The sequence below is a fragment of the Barbus barbus genome (genome assembly GCF_936440315.1).
Source record: "Barbus barbus genome assembly, chromosome: 8".
NCBI classification, from domain to species: domain Eukaryota; kingdom Metazoa; phylum Chordata; class Actinopteri; order Cypriniformes; family Cyprinidae; genus Barbus; species Barbus barbus.
Window position 1 is genome coordinate 29,649,861 of NC_136736.1, and position 12,787 is coordinate 29,662,647.

At 37.5% G+C, this 12,787-nt stretch overlaps 1 protein-coding gene across 1 annotated transcript in view; it reads right to left on the bottom strand.

The window, feature by feature from the left end:
- Positions 1–12,787, bottom strand: part of LOC306874339 (voltage-dependent T-type calcium channel subunit alpha-1H-like) — a gene marked incomplete at its 3' end in the record, with an annotated part of 54,376 nt that overhangs the window by 1,642 nt on the left and 39,947 nt on the right. Inside the window, exons 24-32 of the mRNA XM_079424305.1 lie at positions 11,410–11,561; positions 8,008–8,117; positions 6,634–6,767; positions 6,279–6,349; positions 4,546–4,624; positions 2,199–2,320; positions 1,661–1,954; positions 498–654; positions 256–413 (exon numbers count right to left, since the gene is read on the bottom strand). Coding sequence (XP_079280431.1) covers positions 256–413; positions 498–654; positions 1,661–1,954; positions 2,199–2,320; positions 4,546–4,624; positions 6,279–6,349; positions 6,634–6,767; positions 8,008–8,117; positions 11,410–11,561 — 1,277 coding nt within the window. The remainder of the gene's footprint in view (positions 1–255; positions 414–497; positions 655–1,660; positions 1,955–2,198; positions 2,321–4,545; positions 4,625–6,278; positions 6,350–6,633; positions 6,768–8,007; positions 8,118–11,409; positions 11,562–12,787) is intronic.

Genomic DNA, 12,787 nt, shown 5'->3' on the forward strand with positions numbered 1-12,787 from the left:
ATGTATGATCATTTTTATGACAGCATCATAAACTTAACAAGTTTGTGTAAAATCTGATGATCATGTTCACAGCCTTTTATGAGAAGGATCCAATGAAAGCAATAACATCTGACATTTGTACAAATGTTCACATGATCAATGTCACAATTTTTGCATTACAGACAAATAAATGCATTTTTTGTAATTGTCTAATTAATTTAATCTACTGTCATCCCTAATATAAAACAGTCATGAGGAAGAGAGTCGCTGCAGTACCTGTCTCTGCAGGGCTCTGAAGGCATTACAAGATCTTGCTCTTTGATTTAGAGAGTGGGGAACAGGAACGGCAGCCAGGTTTATCTGAGACGCAGTTCCTGGAACCTGCATTATGGCACTGTATTCACAGGGCTGGGTGCCGAGTGAGAGAGAGGAGCCTGAAGAATACACAAACAGCTTTAGTCATATTCTCTCTCTGCACGTGTGCCATGACCAGTAAGAACTGGTTTGGTTTTTTTCACCTGGTAGTGTGGAGTCCTGTTTGGACACTCGCTCATGAATGGACCCATATACAGGCTTAACAGGATAGAGCATGTAACTGTCATTAGGTAAGGACAACATCCGTGATATAGATGGCCTACTAACTGTCAGGAAGTTGCCGTAGTTGGGATCTTGGCCCTGTAAACACAACAATTTGATATTATGTGCTTTAACAGTCATGTTTTTCTAGTGTTTAAAAACAGGCTTGAAGATGCTGCATTTCCAAATTAAAAAACCCTGCATTAAAAAACCCTTATTATTATTATTATTATTATTATATAAATTACATATTCAATATAATAATCTTTATTTAATATAATACATAATGTTAATGTTACAGAATGTTAATTCTAAAACTTAACTGCCTCTTTTAACCCTCTGGTATTCCTCAGTTAGGGGTCACACTTGTGATCCTTGGCAGTGAAAGTGGACAAGTCTAATTTTTTTTATTTTTATTAAATGAATATAATTTATTTTGTTTCAATGACATTTATTCTTTAACATTTTGTATTTTAAGGGGATTTCATGGTCCTAGACAATATTGTCCTCTAAATGATGCACTATTTTTCCTACATAAAATAATGCAAATAAAGAAAAAAATATTGAAATATTTATTATTTTCAAAAAGTTATTTAAAAGTGATATTTCCGATTTTAAATTCCATGCATGGAAGGCAGATTAGTGGCATCCGGTGGGAGAAATAAAGAAAATCATATTTAATACCAGAGTGTAACCACTATATACCTATATAGCCCTATTTTCATAGGGCTGTGTATTCCCTAGTGGCTTTTAAGAGTATTTTCTGGCATATATATTAAAAACTATCAAAGACTATTTTGTTGTGGCTGATTTGTAGATTGTACCCTTAAAACAATTATCTGTTTTCATAATTTAATTTCCTAGGGAGGTCATTTTTGACCGTGAAGATCAAATGTGAGACTATTCTAATTAATTTCACCAAAGAGCTTTTAAGTACATTAAACTTTCAGATTTTTTTCTCAAATCGTAAACATCGCTAAAATACATTTAGCGTTACTCTAATCTAATAATATCTATTTAATATATGGGAAGGGGGTTACTTTGTATAATATTTTCAAGAGTACTGTGGCTTTAGAAGAATTATAAAAGAATGTACAGAACTGACCTGTTCATGTGAGAGAGTCTCCATTTTAACAGCTGTACCCTCAAGCGCGATGGCTCCGCCCACAGAGGCGGTGCTTTGTCTACGCATGCCATGAAGCTCTTCCTTCAACTCCGCCTCCATCTCGGCCTCCTCACGGGCGTCTTTGTTACTCTCCTCTAAATGTTTCATGAGCACAGCGACCACAACATTCACCAGCACAAACTGTGCCACCAGCACGAATGTCACAAAGTACAGTGGCGACAGAAGCGGCAGGTAACTCAGACATCTGTCATTTTTACATTCCCGCAGGGTATCCTAAACACACACACAAAAACACAGAAATTGGGAGTTCTGTCCTGCTCAGAAAGTGACAAGCCATGATAATACACCATATGTGGGATCAAATAATCTTTTGAACAGCTACAGTAATAGCCTCACTCTGAAACCTCTGGAATGACATGAGGGTGAGTTTGTCTAATTTAGAGCTACCATTAAATATCAGCATTCCATAATCAGGTATTTGTGACATGCATGAATATTTTTATGGTTTGCAAAATACCTTCATGATTCCATTCCAATTGTCTCCGGTGGAAATGCGGAACAGAGTGAGGAATGCCATGCCGAAGTTCTGAAATGTAGCATGTCTGCTCAACCCCTCACACGGGTTGTCCTCAGTGCATTCTGATTTAAAAACAATTCATTTTAATACTTTATCAAAATACACTTTGACTTGTGTTACGTAACAATATGCACTACTGTTCAAAGTTTGGAGTCGGTAAGATATTTTTGTAATAAATTAATACTTTTATTTAGCTAAGATGCAGTTAATTGATTAAAAGTGACGCGAAATAAATTTGTAATGTTACAAAAAATCTAAGAAATAGTGTTCTTTTGAACATTTCTATTCATCAAATACATTTTTCGTCTCCACAAAAATATTGAGAAGCACAACTGTTCTCAACATAGTAATAATAAATGTTTCTTGAGCAGCAAATCAGCGTATTAGAATAATTTCTGAAGGATCATGTGACACTGAAGACTGAAGTAATGATGCTGGAAATTCAGCTTTACCATCACAGGAATAAATTACATGAATATATTCTAACAGTTTAAATAGTAATAATATTTCACAATATTACATATATTTTGATAAAAGAATTCAGCCTTGGTGAGATTAAGAGACTTTTTTCAAATACATTAGTAGTAGTATACAGTGGTGTGAAAAAGTGTTGGCTCCCATCCTGACTTTTTATTTTTTTGCATGTTTGTCACACTTTAATGTTTCAGATCAAACTAATTTAAATATCAATAAAAAGATAACACAAGTAAACACAACACGCGGTTTTTGAATGAAGTTTTTTATTATGAAGGGAAAACAAAATCCAAACTCACATGGCCCTGTGTGAAAAAGTGCTTGCCCCCTAAACCTAATAACTGGTTGGGCCACCCTCAGCAGCAACAACTGCAATCAAGCGTTTGCGATAACTTGCAATGAGTCTGTTACAGTGCTGTGGAGGAATTTTGGCCCACTCATCTTGGCAGAATTGTTGTAATTCAGCCACATTGGAGGGTTTTCGAGCATGAACCGCCTTTTTAAGGTCATGCCACAGCATCTCAGTAGGATTCAGGTCAGGACTTTGACTAGGCCACTCCAAAGTCTTCATTTGGTTTTTCTTCAGCCATTCAGAGGTGGATTTGCTGGTGTGTGTTGGATCATTGTCCTGCTGCAGAACCCATGTTCGCTTCAGCTTGAGGTCACAAACAGATGGCCGGACATTGTCCTCCAGGATTTTTTTGGTAGACAGCTGAATTCATGGTTCCATTTATCACAGCCAGTCTTCCAGGTCCTGAAGCAGCAAAACAGCCCCAGACCATCACACTACCACCACCATATTTTACTGTTGGTATGATGTTCTTTTTCTCAAATGCTGTGTTACTTTTACGCCAGATGTAATGGGACACACACCTTCCAAAAAGTTCAACTTTTGTCTCGTCAGTCCACAGAGTATTTTCCCAAAAGTCTTGGGGATCATCAAGATGTTTTCTGGCAAAACTGAGGCGAGCCTTTATGTTCTTTTTGCTCAGCAGCGGTTTTCGTCTTGGAACTCTGCCATGGAGGCCATTTTTGCCCAGTCTCTTTCCTATGGTGGAGTCATGAACACTGACCTTAACTGAGGCAAGTGAGGCCTGCAGTTCTTTAGATGTTGTTGTGGGGTCTTTTGTGACCTCTTGGATGAGTCGTCGCTGCGCTCTTGGGGTAATTTTGGTCGGCCGGCCACTCCTGGGAAGGTTCACCACTGTTCCATGTTTTCGGATTTTTGTGGATAATGGCTTTCACTGTGGTTCACTGGAGTCCCAAAGCTTTAGAAATGGCTTTATAACCTTTTCCAGACTGATAGATCTCAATTAGCCTACTTTCTTTCTCATTTGTTCCTGAATTTCTTTGGATCTCAACATGATGTGCAGCTTTTGAGGATCTTTTGGTCTACTTCACTTTGTCAAGCAGGTCCTATTTAAGTGATTTCTTGATTGCGAACAGGTGTGGCAGTAATCAGGCCTGGGTGTGGCTAGAGAAACTGAACTCAGGTGTGATAAACCACAACTATGTTTTAATGGGGGGGGGGGGGGGGGGGGGGGGGGGGTTGTTATCATTAAGATATGATAAAAATTCTAAAGCTTTTTCTGGCAAAATTATACTAAATAACTCTTTAAGTGAGTTCACTTCATCAAAGAGTTTTCTAAGTAAATTAAAAGCTGGACAGTCCAATAAAATATGTTTGGCAGAAAGGGGAACCTTGCAAAACATGCATTGAGTAGGGTTTTAAAAACATTAACATATCTTACTGACCCCAAACTTTTGAACAGTGGTGCTGTGTATGATAACAGGAAATGAAAGGTATACCAACCAAGCTTGCCAAAGAGTTCGACTCCCAGTGCTGCATAGATGAAGAACAGCAGCATAAACAGCAGACCCAGATTACCAACCTAGAGAACCAGAACATCACCAGAATTAAGCCACAAAACTTGGTAATATTATTAGAAAATACAGGATTAGTTTTCACTGTTATGCTGATGATACTCAACTATATATCTCAACAAGACCAGATGAAACTTCTCAACTAAGCTAATAGATTGTGTAAAAAATGTAAAAGATTGGATGACCAATAATTTCCTCCTATTAAATTCAGATAAAACAGAGATATTACTTATTGGACCAAAAAACCGTACACAGAATCTCATGGATTACAATTTGCAACTAGACAGATGCACTGTCACGTCCTCTAAAGTCAAAAATCTGGGTGTTATATTAGACAGCAACTTGTCCTTTGAAAATCATATTTCCCATGTTACAAAAACAACATCCTTCCATCTTAGAAACATTGCCAAGCTTCGAAACGTGCTACCTGTTTCTGATGCAGAAAAGCTAGTTTATGCATTCATGACCTCTAGACTGGACTATTGTAATGCACTGCTAGCTGGTTGTCCTGCATCTTCAATAAACAAGCTACAGATAGTCCAAAATGCAGCGGCTAGAGTTCTTACCAGGTCAAGAAAATATGATCATATTACCCCAATTTTACAGTCTCTGCACTGGCTACCTATTCAGTTCCGTGTCATTTACAAAATATTATTACTTGCCTATAAGGCCCTAAATGGTTTAGCTTCTGCGTACCTAACTTGTCTTCTACCACGCTACAATCCAACCCGCTCCCTATGGTCGCAAAACTCTGGACTTTTGGTAGTACCTAGGATAGCAAAGTCCACTAAAGGAGGTAGAGCTTTTTCACATTTGGCTCCCAAACTCTGGAATAGCCTTCCTGATAACGTTCGGGGTTCAGACACACTCTCTCTGTTTAAATCTAGATTAAAGACACATCTCTTTGGCCTAGCATTCACATAATGCATCTTATAATCTTGTACTGTAGTATATCTGATCAAATGTACATTATTATTATTCTTTAGCTTGGGTTAAACAAATCATTTTTGCTTAGATGGAACAGCAGCTATGCTAATTATGTCTGTATTTGTTTCTCTGTTTCTGCCACGGGATTAACATCCTATGGTAACTAGGAATGACAGAAGCTTCAGTCTGGATCCAACCCTTAAATGATCTGAGATGACCGAACACCTGAGAAAAGATAACCCCTCAGAGGATGCCAACGCTCAGACAACATACAGAATTACCAAATTTTGCCATAAGTTAAATATATTAAGGTTCTGCAATATATAAATATATTGTGGAAACTTAATTTCCTGTAGAGCTGTTTGCAACGATTTGTTTTGTTAAAAAGCTCTGTACAAATAAACTTGAACTTGAACTTGAAAACATACATTAACCCCTGGTTTCACAGACAAGGCTTAAACCTAGTCCTAGACTAAAATGTAAATCTGAGCTGTTTCAACTGAAAGAAACTTGCACTGACTGACTTAAAATATATCAGTGCCTTTGTTTTGTCTTAAGATGCACACTAGTAATGTTTTTTCTAAGGCATGTTTATAAAAATGACTTAAATGTCCTAATTGAACTATGGCCTAATCCTGGTTTAGGCTAAACCATGTCTATGAAACCGGGCCCATAATCTATAAAGTTATTCCACAACAGCAATGGATATAGCATGAGACATATGAACTTAATGACCTGCGGTAAAGCTTGAACTACAGTATCCAGAAGAGATCTCATTCCTGTGGCCATCTTCAGCAGCTTCAACACTGAAAGGGAATTTTATATCACAGTTCATTCCTTCTAATCATTTACACATTACATGCCACAAACCCAAACTGTACTGAATATCTTACTTTTCTATTGAATTTTTTTTCCTAACCCCAAACTTTTGAATGGTATAGTGTAAATAAAACATTTTTAAATTTCCCATTTTTATCAGGTAGAGCTAAAAACGTGGGAAACTTCTCTTTTCTCTGGCACATCTTATAACACCCTGTTTTATTTCTCACTTGTCACGGCTGGTGTGTGTGTGTCTTCATGTATTTGGTACCTCTGGCGATGCGCAGCACCCTCATTATGCGTATGATTGTTGGGTTAATGGGTAGTGAGGCATTCAGGTCAATTTCCTCAAGTGTGATGCCCATGATGGAGAGAAGAACAATTGCCAAGTCTAACTGATTCCACCTGACAAAAAACAACAACAACAAAAAACACAGAATGAGATACAGACAAGGACCTGTGAAACCATTTAATATTCTTGAAAAGAGCTAATCTTAACCATTAGAGACTGTCAGAGGAAAGGTCTTTCTTTAACACTTTCTTTCTTTCTTTCTGGAACACGAATGAAAGACAATGGAAGATAGTGTTAGCATCTCGTATTTTTTATTTATAAAGCAGAACGTTATTAATTTATAGACTTTGGGCTATTTTTCTCTGTCTCAACGTCAAAGAATGTCACAATGGTGTCTCATAATTATTCATGAGTCTGCATGGCCTTATCTTATGAGAAGGCTTCGTCTCATTATTATTCATGACACCATGTGACCTTTCTTTATGATAGACACTTCAAAAAGTGAGTTGATACCATTTTGGAACATGCTATTCGCGTTTGCATGACATGCGATGCTGACAGAGTGACAGGATTTCAATCAACGACTGACACATTTGAAATATTTGTGTAACAATCATTTTTTTTATGGTAAGGTATGGAGAAACATCGAGGCTCAAGATGCAGTTTTGAAACAAGACGCAGTTTGACGCTCATAATGTCTTGTCCTCACAGACTCACTTTAACACAAAAGTTGTTAATAATGTAAAAGCACTTGAATTTTTGATGCAGAGTACAAATTGTCTCTGTATTTATTTGCGTAATAAATCACAGATAAAGATACATATTTATTAGAAATATAAATTTGTTGTTACAATGTAAAAGTCTTTACTGACAGTAAGATTAACATTTTGTCCCTGTTGAAAAGTTTTTAAATAAATGAATAATTTTATTCAGTAAAGATAGATTAAAGTGATCAAACGTGACAGTAAACAGTTATATTGTTATAAAAAATATATTTCCAATAAATGCTGTCATAAAAACGACTCTTCAAAGAATACTGAAAAACAAAAATAATTAGACTATTTTCTGTTGTATTTTCAAATAATCAAATAGTGAGCATAAAAGACTTGTTTGAAAACATTAAAAAATCCATAAAGTAGTATATAGTAATGCATTTACAGTAGTTGTGAACTGCCTTTAAAGCAAACCAAAACTAATTGCGGTTGTTTTATCCTCACTTCTTGAAATCCATGGCTACTGTGAGGAGAACAGATCCATGCTGGAATGTCAATTAAAGAATACTACCAACTAGTGAACTTACTCTCTAGAAAATATACTGTATTTCTGCACTGTGTCCACATGATGGAGCCTTACCTCTCTTTGAAAAATCTCCTGAAGCCAAAGGCAACCAGTTTCAGCACAGCCTCGATCACAAAAACCAGCGTGAAGACATAATTACAGTACTTCAGACCTTCATCCAGATACTGTGAAACAGACACAAATACAGACAGTCAGACACCCAAAATATAAAACTTGAATACAACAGAAATGTAAAACTTTTTGTAAATGTTTTATTTTAAGTACTGGTGGTTTTGATTTTGTCTGGATGGCATGCTGTTCTAACACTAACTAGTCAGAGCTCAGGTACCACCCAAAATGCTACCATAACCAATCAGAAAAAGAGAAATATATAAAGTCAGGTGATCATCGAGTATTCAGACTTGACAGCGATGATTGATCATGAAAACGATGATTGCAGTGACTTTCAAAAATGGTCAATCATTGTCAAGTCTGAGCACTCTAGTACTTGTGCACATCCCTATTAAACACATATAAACAGTATTGAGGTATGATGTAAATGCAATAAACATTTTAATCATACATCTTGTCAAGTCTTGTTACTTCTGGATTTTCCTGTTGTTTTTTATTATTTTATGAACAATCCTATTAAAGAAAATTTAAAGTATGAAATTATAAAGCATCAGTGGTTCTTTGAAGAACCGTTAAAAATGGTTCTTTGTAGTAAAAGAAAAGGTGCTTTATGGCACCAAAAAAAAAAACACCGGTTCCTTAAAGAACCTTTCACAAAATGGTTCTTCAGGGAACCAAAAATGGTTCTTCTATGGCATCGCCGCGAAACCCCCTTTTTGGTTCTTCCTGGCACCTTTTTTTAAGAGTGAAAAGTAGATGTGAACCAGTGTTGTTATTGCTAACTAAAACAAAAATACAATATATATATATATTTCGTTTATGCCAAATATCATTAAGATATTAAGTAAAGATCATGTTCCATGAAAATATTTTGTAAATTTCCTACCATAAATATATCAAAACCTAATTTTTGATTAGTAATATGCATTGCTAAGAACTTCATTTGGACAACTTTAAAGGCGATTTTCTTAATATTTAGATTTTTTTTGCACTCAGATTCCAGATTTTCAAATAGTTATATCTCGGCCACATATTGTCCGATCCTAACAAACCATACATCAATGGAAAGCTTACTTATTCAGCTTTCAGATTTAAAATGTTTGTTATTGTGAAAAGTGGGGACATCCCATAGGCGTAATGGTTTTTATACTGTACAAATTTGATGTGCTATTGCCCTAAAGGAGACTGTGCATTTCTACTTTCTCAAAAAAATCTCCCTCTGTATGATTTATATGCATTTTGAAAAGTGGGGACATGGGGTAATGTCCTCATAAATCACCTACACCTTGTAATACCTATGTCATACCTGTGTCATTATAAAAAATGTATGTCCTCATTTGTCACAAAAACGTCCACACAGACAAACACAAACACACACATATACAGTGCGGAAAAAAATTATTTGATCCCCTGCTGATTTTGTACGTTTGCCCACTGACAAAGAAATGATCAGTCTATTATTTTAATGGTAGGCTTATTTTAACAGCGAGAGACAGAATAACAAAAAAAAAAATCCATAAAACCCATTTCAAAAAAGTTTCTTGTAGTTGGCCACCAGGTTTGCACACATCTCAGGAGGGATTTTGTCCCACTCCTCTTTGCAGATCCTCTCCAAGTCATTAAGGTTTCGAGGCTGACGTTTGGCAACTCGAACCTTCAGCTCCCTCCACAGATTTTCTAATGGATTAAGGACTGGAGACTGGCTAGGCCACTCCAGGACCTTAATGTGTTTCTTCTTGAGCCACTCCTTTGTTGCCTTGGCCGTGTGTTTTGGGTCATTGTCATTGCTGGAATACCCATCCACGACCCATTTTCAATGCCCTGGCAGACTTCAGTGCCCTGGCCCTGACGGTAATTGGCCCCGTCCATCGTCCCTTTGATGCGGTGCAGTTGTCCTGTCCCCTTAGCAGAAAAACACCCCCAAAGCATAATGTTTCCACCTTCATGTTTGACGGGGATGGTGTTCTTGGGGTCATATAGGCAGCATTCCTCCTCCTCCAAACACGGCGAGTTGAGTTGATGCCAAAGAGCTTGATTTTGGCCTCATCTGACCACAACACTTTCATCCAGTTCTCCTCTGAATTATTAGCGAACTTCAGATGGGCCTGTACATGTGCTTTCTTGAGCAGGAGGACCTTGCGGGCGCTGCAGGATTTCAGTCATTCACGGCGCAGTGTGTTACCAGTTGCTTTCTTGGTGACTATGGTCCCAGCTGCCTTGAGATCATTGACAAGATCTTCCCGTGTAGTTCTGGGCTGATTCCTCAGCGTTCTCATGATCATTGAAACTCCACGAGGTGAGAACTTGCATGAAGCCCCAGACCGAGGGAGATTGACAGTTATTTTGTGTTTCTTCCATTTGCGAATAATCGCACCAACTGTTGTCTCCTTCACACCAAGCTGCTTGGCGATGGTCTTGTAGCCCATTCCAGCCTTGTGTTGGTCTACAATCTTTTCCCTGACATCTTTGGACAGCTCTTTGGTCTTGGCCATGGTGGAGAGTTTGGAATCTGATTGATTGATTGCTTCTGTGGACAGATGTCTTTTATACAGGCAACAAACTGAGATTAGGAGCACTCCCTTTAAGAGAGTGTTCCTAATCTTAGCTCCTTACCTGTATAAAAGACACATGGGAGCCAGAAATCTTGCTGATTGATAGGGGATCAAATACTTATTTGACTCATTAAAATGTAAATCAATTTATAACTTTTTTGAAACGTGTTTTTCAGTTTTTTTTTTTTTTTTTTTTTTTAATTCTGTCTCTCACTGTTCAAATAAACCTACCATTAAAATTATAGACTGATCATTTATTTGTCAGTGAGCAAAAGTGCAAAATCAGCAGGGGATCAAATAATTTTTTCCCCCACTGTATATGAGTGTGTTTGTGTTTGTCTGTGTGCACGTTTTTGTGACAAATGAGGACATACAGTTTTATAATGACACAGGTATGATAGGTATTAAATAGGTATCAAATCATTTTGTTCCCCACTGTATATACAGTATTAAAGTTCTTTTATTTCAGTTAGTTAAGTAAGTTTAGTTTAAAATGTAAAGCTACTGAAATAATAAAGTTAAACTGAAATAAGAATAAAAATTAAACTTACAGATAATAGAAACTAATAAAAATATCTAAAACACAAGAAATTTACTAACAATTTAACTAAAATTAAAATAGTATAGTGTCTCAGCAGTATAGTAGCACACTGGTGTGCTATTTCTTTGGCTTAAAACATGCAATGCTAAAATACTGATAGCATTTTTTCAAACAGGTTTTTGTTAACCTATTAATAGTGTCAATGCCCTGCAGAAATGATGTGTGTGTGTGTGTGTGTGTGATACACCAAACCTTGGGCTGTCTGTAGTGCTCCATTGACATCGTGAGCACATTAATGGCGATGATGATGGTGATGAAGAGGTCCAGATAATGGCTAGTGCAGAGTGTGTGAATATAGAGGCGTGTTGGAGAGTAGTCTGCATAGTACGGCCTCTGCAGGGCCTCTGAAAGGCAAAAAAAACAACAACAACAACAAAAAAAAAAAAACACAGAGAACAACAGAACACCTTCATTAGGGTGTATTCAGGTACTTACACACACACACACACACACACACACACACACACACACACACACACACACACACACACACACACACTCATCTTGCATCACAGGATGCTGTGAACATCCTCTGCCAATATTTTAGGTTTAAAAATGTCTGTTTTGTAATTCATTTTTGAATTGAATACATGTTAATATTCACAAGATTTGTGAGGTTTCATTGAAAATAACTCGAGGGCAGGATGTGTGTTGTTAGTGTACTGTATAGGCTACTTTGTTGTCCCTGTCAAACACAAGCACACTGACCTAGTTTTTGTCTGGCCGGTAAATTGCTAACGTAGCAGTGTGTGTGTGTGTGTGTAGTCACAGTTAGCAAACAGTCGAGTCATCTGAGGGACGTTATAAATGTCCAGCCAAGCGTCCCCCCACATCCATCATGGCTCAAGACTGCTCAAGGTGTCTTTGAGAGAAGCTTTGTGAGCATTTGAGAGAGAGAGAGAGCAAGTGATATCTTGAGACAGCTAACTAATTCAGTTTCCAGTTCAGGTATTCTTACAAACAGTACTGTGGCAGTACCAGGGTAAACTGATGGTATATGATACAGTATCTCACAGAAGTGAGTACACCCCTCACATTTTTGTAAATATTTTATTATATCTTTTCATGTGACAACACTGAAGAAATTAAACTTTGCTACAATGTAAAGTAGTGAGTGTACAGCTTGTATAACAGTGCACATTTGCTGTCCCCTCAAAATAACTCAACACACAGCCATTAATGTCTAAACCGCTGGTCACAAAAGTGAGTACACCCCTAAGTGAAAATGTCCAAATTGGGCCCAAAGTGTCAATATTTTGTGTGGCCACCATTATTATCCAGCACTGCCTTAACCCTCTTGGGCATGGAGTTCACTAGAGCTTCACAGGTTGCCACTGGAGTCCTCTTCCACTCCTCCATGATGACATCACAGAGCTGGTGGATGTTAGAGACCTTGCACTCCTCCACCTTTCGTTTGAGGATGCCCCACAGATGCTCAATAGGGTTTAGGTCTGGAGACATGCACGGCCAGTCCATCACATTTACCCCCAGCTTCTTTAGCAAGGCAGTGGTCATCTTGGAGGTGTGTTTGGGGTCGTTATCATGTTGGAATACTGCCCTGCGGCCCAGT